This window comes from Miscanthus floridulus, chromosome 18, assembly GCF_019320115.1.
Source record: "Miscanthus floridulus cultivar M001 chromosome 18, ASM1932011v1, whole genome shotgun sequence".
Lineage (NCBI taxonomy): Eukaryota > Viridiplantae > Streptophyta > Magnoliopsida > Poales > Poaceae > Miscanthus > Miscanthus floridulus.
Window position 1 is genome coordinate 37,398,723 of NC_089597.1, and position 6,018 is coordinate 37,404,740.

The 6,018-nt window shown below is 60.6% G+C and overlaps 1 protein-coding gene and 1 pseudogene across 1 annotated transcript; one reads left to right on the top strand and one right to left on the bottom strand.

Moving 5' to 3' along the window:
- The first annotated feature begins 341 nt into the window (after positions 1 to 341).
- LOC136523669 (phenylalanine ammonia-lyase-like) lies at positions 342 to 2,159 on the top strand (annotated as a pseudogene).
- A 1,102-nt stretch (positions 2,160 to 3,261) lies between these two features.
- LOC136522678 (uncharacterized protein At3g28850-like) lies at positions 3,262 to 5,075 on the bottom strand. The gene has a single exon (XM_066516490.1). It carries the CDS (start codon positions 4,849 to 4,851, stop codon positions 3,517 to 3,519), a length of 1,335 nt encoding a protein of 444 aa, XP_066372587.1. The 5' UTR covers positions 4,852 to 5,075; the 3' UTR covers positions 3,262 to 3,516.
- Positions 5,076 to 6,018: the final 943 nt, after the last annotated feature.

Below are 6,018 nucleotides of genomic sequence, written 5' to 3' on the forward strand. Positions count from 1 at the left end.
TTGCTGGCGGACACTTGAAGTGGAGCTGTATGCTAGAAGACACTCTGGTTTTTTGTAATTATGCCAGAGGACACCGGCCGGTTTCCACCGGTTGAGGAGAGAGAAAATTTCAGTTTGGACATCCGATGCCCCTGAGCCTAGTTTGGGTCTGGTTGGACCAGCTAATATCTGACCCGAGCCTGGTTTGGCTCCACCCGCACGCGCACACCGCCCCACGCCCTGCACCGTCCGCTCCACTCTCTCCCTCTAAGAGGGGGCCCCACTCGTCATCTTCTTCCTTCTTCCTCCTGGAGCAGCTGAGCCGGGGCAGGGGCTAGATAAGGCTGGTGAGCAGCTGCGCCATGGCAGGGGCAGAGGCGGCGGCGGAGCTCTCGCGCTCGCACGTCCGTCCCGAGCAGAGGCCCGCGAGCTGGGAGCAGGGAGGGAGGAAGGCCCCATCGGATCTGGTGCGTGTGGAGGAGCTCGTTGCGGATCTAGCTGTGGAGGAGCTCGTCGCGGGTCCGCGTGACTAAGGAGCCCGCCGGTTCGATGCTGCTCACCGTCGTCGTAGGAGCTCGTCGAGGTATTGTCCGCGTGACCCTATGACTGGAGGTAGAGGTCCAGGCGTGGGGAAGTGCGGCGGCCGGCCTGCTCGGCTTGCCGCGGCGGCGGTGGAGGGGGATCCTGCTCGGCGGTGGACGGCCTGGGCGGGTCAGCGAGCAGCCGCGCGCATGGAAATGGCAGAAGCTTCTCTCCGGGCGGAGCTCACGCACGACGGTGTTGGGCAAAAGCTGGGGAGGAGATGGTGGTGGCTCTGGCTCTAGCTCCCTCGCCAGCCTCATCACAGGCCGCCCCAACGCGCAGGCCACCACCGTCGACGGGAGGAAGGTGGATGCCGCCAAAGCGTTCAAGACATCATCAACGGCACCTCCGTGGGCTCCGCGCTCGCGGCCACCGTGATGTACGACGCCAACGTCCTCGCCGTCCTATCCGAGGTCCTGTCCGCCGTCTTCTGCGAGGTCATGAACGGCAAGCCCGAGTACACCGACCACCTCACCCACAAGCTCAAGCACCACCCGGGGTCCATCAAGGCCGCCGCCATCATGGAGCACATCCTGGACGACAGCGCCTTCATGAAGCAAGCCAAGAAGGTGAACGAGCTGGACCCGCTGCTCAAGCCCAAGCAGGACAGGTACGCGCTCCGCACGTCACCGCAGTGGCTGGGCCCCCAGATTGAGGTCATCCGCGCCGCCACCAAGTCCATCGAGCGTGAGGTCAACTCCGTCAACGACAACCCGGTCATCGACGTCCACCGCGGCAAGGCGCTGCACGGCGGCAACTTCCAGGGCACGCCCATCGGCGTGTCCATGGACAACGCCTGCCTCGCCATCGCCAACATCGGCAAGCTCATGTTCGCGCAGTTCTCCGAGCTCGTCAACGAGTTCTACAACAACGGGCTCACCTCCAACCTGGCCGGCAGCCGCAACCCCAGCCTGGACTACGACTTTAAGGGCACGGAGATCGCCATGGCCTCCTACTGCTCTGAGCTCCAATACCTGGGCAACCCTATCACCAACCACGTCCAGAGCGCGGAGCAGCACAACCAAGACGTCAACTCCCTAGGCCTCGTCTCCGCCAGGAAGACCGCGGAGGCCATCGACATCCTGAAGCTCATGTCGTCCACCTACATCGTGGCGCTGTGCCAGGCCATCGACCTGCGCCACCTCGAGGAGAGCATCAAGACATCGGTGAAGAACACGGTGACCCAGGTGACGAAGAAGGTGAGAAGGAGCTCATCACCGCCATCGAAGCGAGGGCGTGTTCACGTATGCGGAGGATCCGGCCAACGCCAGCCTGCCGCTGATGCAGAAGTTGCGCGCCGTGTTGGTGGACCACGCCCTCAGCAGCGGCGACGTGGAGCGGGAGCCCTCCGTGTTCTCCAAGATCACCAAGTTCGAGGAGGAGCTCCGCGCGGTGCTGCCCTGGGAGGTGGAGGCCGCCCGCGTCGTCGTGGCCGAGGGCACCGCCCCGTGGCGAACCGGATCACGGACAGCCGATCGTTCCCACCCTACTCTGCTCGCTCGTTTGCGACCGCACGGAAAGGGAATGGGTGGGCCAGGGTGGCGCCCATGCGACGGCATCCAAAGCCGAGCACCCGTCCACGTCACCCAGGCCAATGAGCCGGTGACACTTCATCTCGCGGGACCCACACGGAAGTGCCTCCACCTCTTCCATCTGTGGACACAGTTCGCATGAACCAAGAGTGGGAGCGCGTAGTCCATAGCATAGTGCAATAGCTGGTTCACGGAATAGTGCAGCAGGCCAGACCCAAACGTGGCTCAGGGGCACCGGATGTCCAAACTGAATTTTTCTCTCTTCTCAACTGGTGGAAACCGGCCCGCGGTGTCCTCTGGCATAATTACAACAAACCAGAGTGTCTTCTAGCATACAGCTCCACTTTGGGTGTCCGCCAGCAAACGACCACCACTGTGGGCGTCCGCCAGCCAATTTCCCCTTTATAGAAAGTATCTGCTGCTAGTCCGCCACACTGTGTAAGCATTGTTCATTAAGATCAACCAAACTCTTTTGGTCAGAGAAAATGGCGAGCTCAGCCAATTGCAGTTGCAGATAACAAAAGTCATTGTTCGACTGCAATGAGAATAGCCCCATATTCCTTTTCATAAGTTGAGAGGTGCTGAGTCTTGGGACCTAATGCCTTGCTGATGAATGCCAACAGATCATGGTTTTGAATCAAAACAGCCCCGCACACCCAAAAATTAGATTGGAATGATCTGTGCAAGAGTACGGTGCTAATCGGGTATTATGGAAAAAGCATGGCTTTGATGGAGCTGCATTCCACGGCGTGCCCACACGATTCCTGGTCGCCACGGCACGGTTGGTACTGCAGAGGGCCGCAGAGGCCAGAGGGTGTTGCAACTGGCAGCGGCAACTGCCCAGTCTTTGTCCCTGCCGGTAGACCTCCGTGGGCCGTAGCCCCCAGCCCACCACGCCATTCATTCTCCCCAGTACAGAGGCAAAACGCGGCTGCAAAATCATTGGGAATCTTGTTCTAAATTCTGTCATGAACAGCTGCCATTCCTGATTCCTGCCACTGGCCCACTGCCAGTCTGCCACTGCCAAGCGTTGTTGACTAATGCACTCAAGACAATGCTGAGGGATCACTGATCAGCTAGTCCTAGGATTCACACGGTCACAAACAAACACAAGCATCATCACTAATCAGCTAGTCCTAGGATTCACACGGCCACAACTCACAAACAAACACAGGTATCGGTTCACACTTCCACATTGCCTCAGGTCATGGTCCACTCTGTGCTAGAGCATTTGGTCTTTCACTCTGAAATTCTCATCGAAATCCCAACAGCTGTTTGTTTTCTCTTGATCTGTACAAGAAGTCGATCACGAATTCACTTCACGATCGGAACAGCTCATCAAACTAAACACCTTGAGAGAGAGAGAAAAAGGGCTTCTCAAAAATTCCACACAAACTTGAAAAAAAGTTTGCACGACACTACTCTAGCAAACGGCGCATTTCACTAGCCCGTTCTCGTTGCACTCCGGGCACCGCCTGAACGCTCCTCCGCCACCGGAGCCGCCATCCTCGTCCTCCACGAACACCTTGCAGCTGCCAGAGCACCCGCCGCACGGCACGAACCGCACCCCGCCACAGCCAGCACAGCAGGCGTCCTGCGCGCCGGCGCCTCCCTTGGTGGCGCACGGCGGCGCCGCGTCGCAGGCACCGAGGGCCGACGCCAGCTCCCCGGCCTCGTGCAGGCGTCGGACCTCCTCGGCGCCGCCCAGGTGCCGGCCGTCAGCGAACACCTGCGGCAGGCGGCGGCCTCCGTCGCCGTCGCCGAGCGCGGCGCGGAGCTCGTCTTTGAACCCCGCGTGCATGGACAGGTCGCGCTCGTCGACGCGCACGCCGTAGCTGCGCAGGATCGCGCTCGTGGACCAGCAATCCTCGTACGTCTGCCGGATCCCGCGGAGGCTCGTGAGGTACACGACGACTCGGCCCGCGCTCTCCGGCGGCGGCGGCGGCGATGTCTTCTTGGCTAGCTTCGTCTTGGCGTTGATCTTTTCCTGGAACACGTCGACCCGCGCCCGCACGATGCCCGGGAACGTCTGAATTTCGGCGCGCTTCTCGACGTCATTACTGCCTCCGTCGTCGCGTTTGACGAAATCAGCAGGAAGAGGCGGCGAGTCAGGTGTTGTCGTCAGGTCGTCGAGCGCCTTCCGGAACGCGTCCAGGAGTTCCGGGTCGAACACCGGGGGGGACCCGGGCGCCGACCGCGCCTTCTTCCGCTCAACGCCGGCGTGGACGACGCAGCCGTCGTCGTCCGTCTCTTGATCCTCGTCGTCGTCGTCGAGCCCCTTCATGAGCTCCCACACGTTGATCTCCTCGGGGTCGCGCACCGGCGTCTTGTTCGGCGTCCGTGGCGGCGCGACAACGACCCTCACCGCCGCCGCCGCCGCCGACACCCTCTTCTGCCGCGGCGGCACCGCCACGGGCGGTGGCGTCGTCGGGCACCAACACCTGCCGAAAGACCGCGACGGCCCCAGAAGCTTCGTCCCTGCGCCGCCATCGACGTCGTTGCCGGCTTTCATCATCCCCTCGTCACCTCCTCCTGCGGCGGCGTCGAAAGAAAGGGCGCCCGCTGCCGCGACGGCCGCCGCGGCGCGGTCGAGGCTGAGCGTCCCGAGCGTGGACGACAGCAGCGCGACGGAGTGCCGCGGTGGCGGCGCCTGCAGGCGGCCCGATGAGCGCCTCTGCTGATGCGGCTCCGGCGGTCGCGCAGCCGGCAGCCCACTGCAGCCCCCATGCAGCGCGTGCTTCGACCCCTTGCAGCCCATCCTCGGCGGCGGGGAATGAAGGGAAGGGAATGGAAGGGAAAGGAGCAGCGCGATCGAGAATCTGGCGCTGCCGTTCTACTGCGGAGTCCGTAGGAGGAGGAGGAAACGGCTAGAAGCCGAACCTCTCGATCGCTCTCGGCGCGCGGGGGTCAAACGGCTGGAAAACTTGAGTGGGAAGCGGAGCGCGTGGAGAGGCAAACGGTTCGGGCGTTCGGCAGCGGCGTGGTCCGCGGTGGGAGCCAGAGCCCGGGTTGCAGGTTGGAAGGGAACGCATAAGAAAGGGCGGGCGAGGCCGGTGCGTGCTCGCGGGTGCGGACTGCGGACGCCGTAACGAAACCATGTGCCCGGACGGCGTACTAGAACGTACGTGCGCCGTGGCCGTGGAATTCTGCATGCATGTGCCTTCTCATCCTCTGGGGGCTGTACTGCACGGCGCGGCGCATTCCCTCCCTCCCACCCTGTGTGCCGCAGCGTCAGTAGCAGCCGGTCCGGCAGCCACGCACGGGGCGGTTCGGTAGCTGTTGCTGCGGGGGCGGATGATATCTTGTCATCATCAGGGAGTAATAATAATAACGAAAAGGAAGGCCTGGGATTTGGTCGCGGAAAGGTTTCGGCATCAACGACGACCCGTTCCTGCGTCGCAATTTCTCGTGAGCTGTGTGACTAATCCGTTGGAGATTGGGAGTTGCCACCGTATGGACATGGACTCTAAGCCCTTGTTTAGTTCCACCCCAACTTCCAAAAAGTTGCTACAGTACCTGTCACATCGAATGTTTGCGGTCCGTGCATGGAGCATTAAATGTAGACGAAAAGAAAAACTAATTGCACAGCTTGGTAGGAAATTGCGAGACGAACGTTTTGAGCCTAATTAGTCCATGTTTAAACACTATTTGCCAAATAAAAACGAACGTGCTACAGTAGCCCCAAAATCCAAATTTCTCCAACTAAACAAGGGCTAATTTTCCTTCTGTTTAAATTGCGTGGTCAGGTGACGACCACTGCCCATGATTGAACGATGGACGTGGCATGCATGCATGTTGATGAGATTCAGCGGACATTCGGCAATGTGTTCATTTCAAGTTTTGAACTGGCTAACGGTTTACCTGGATCTTTGGCTTTATTGGTTACGAACTTAACGACAACCCTTCTGGTGATCAGAAGTTTCCC

Coding starts and splice junctions, on each gene's coding strand:
- LOC136522678 (XM_066516490.1), bottom strand. CDS start 4,851: ATGGGCTGCAAGGGGTCGAAGCACGCGCTGCATGGGGGCTGCAGTGGG.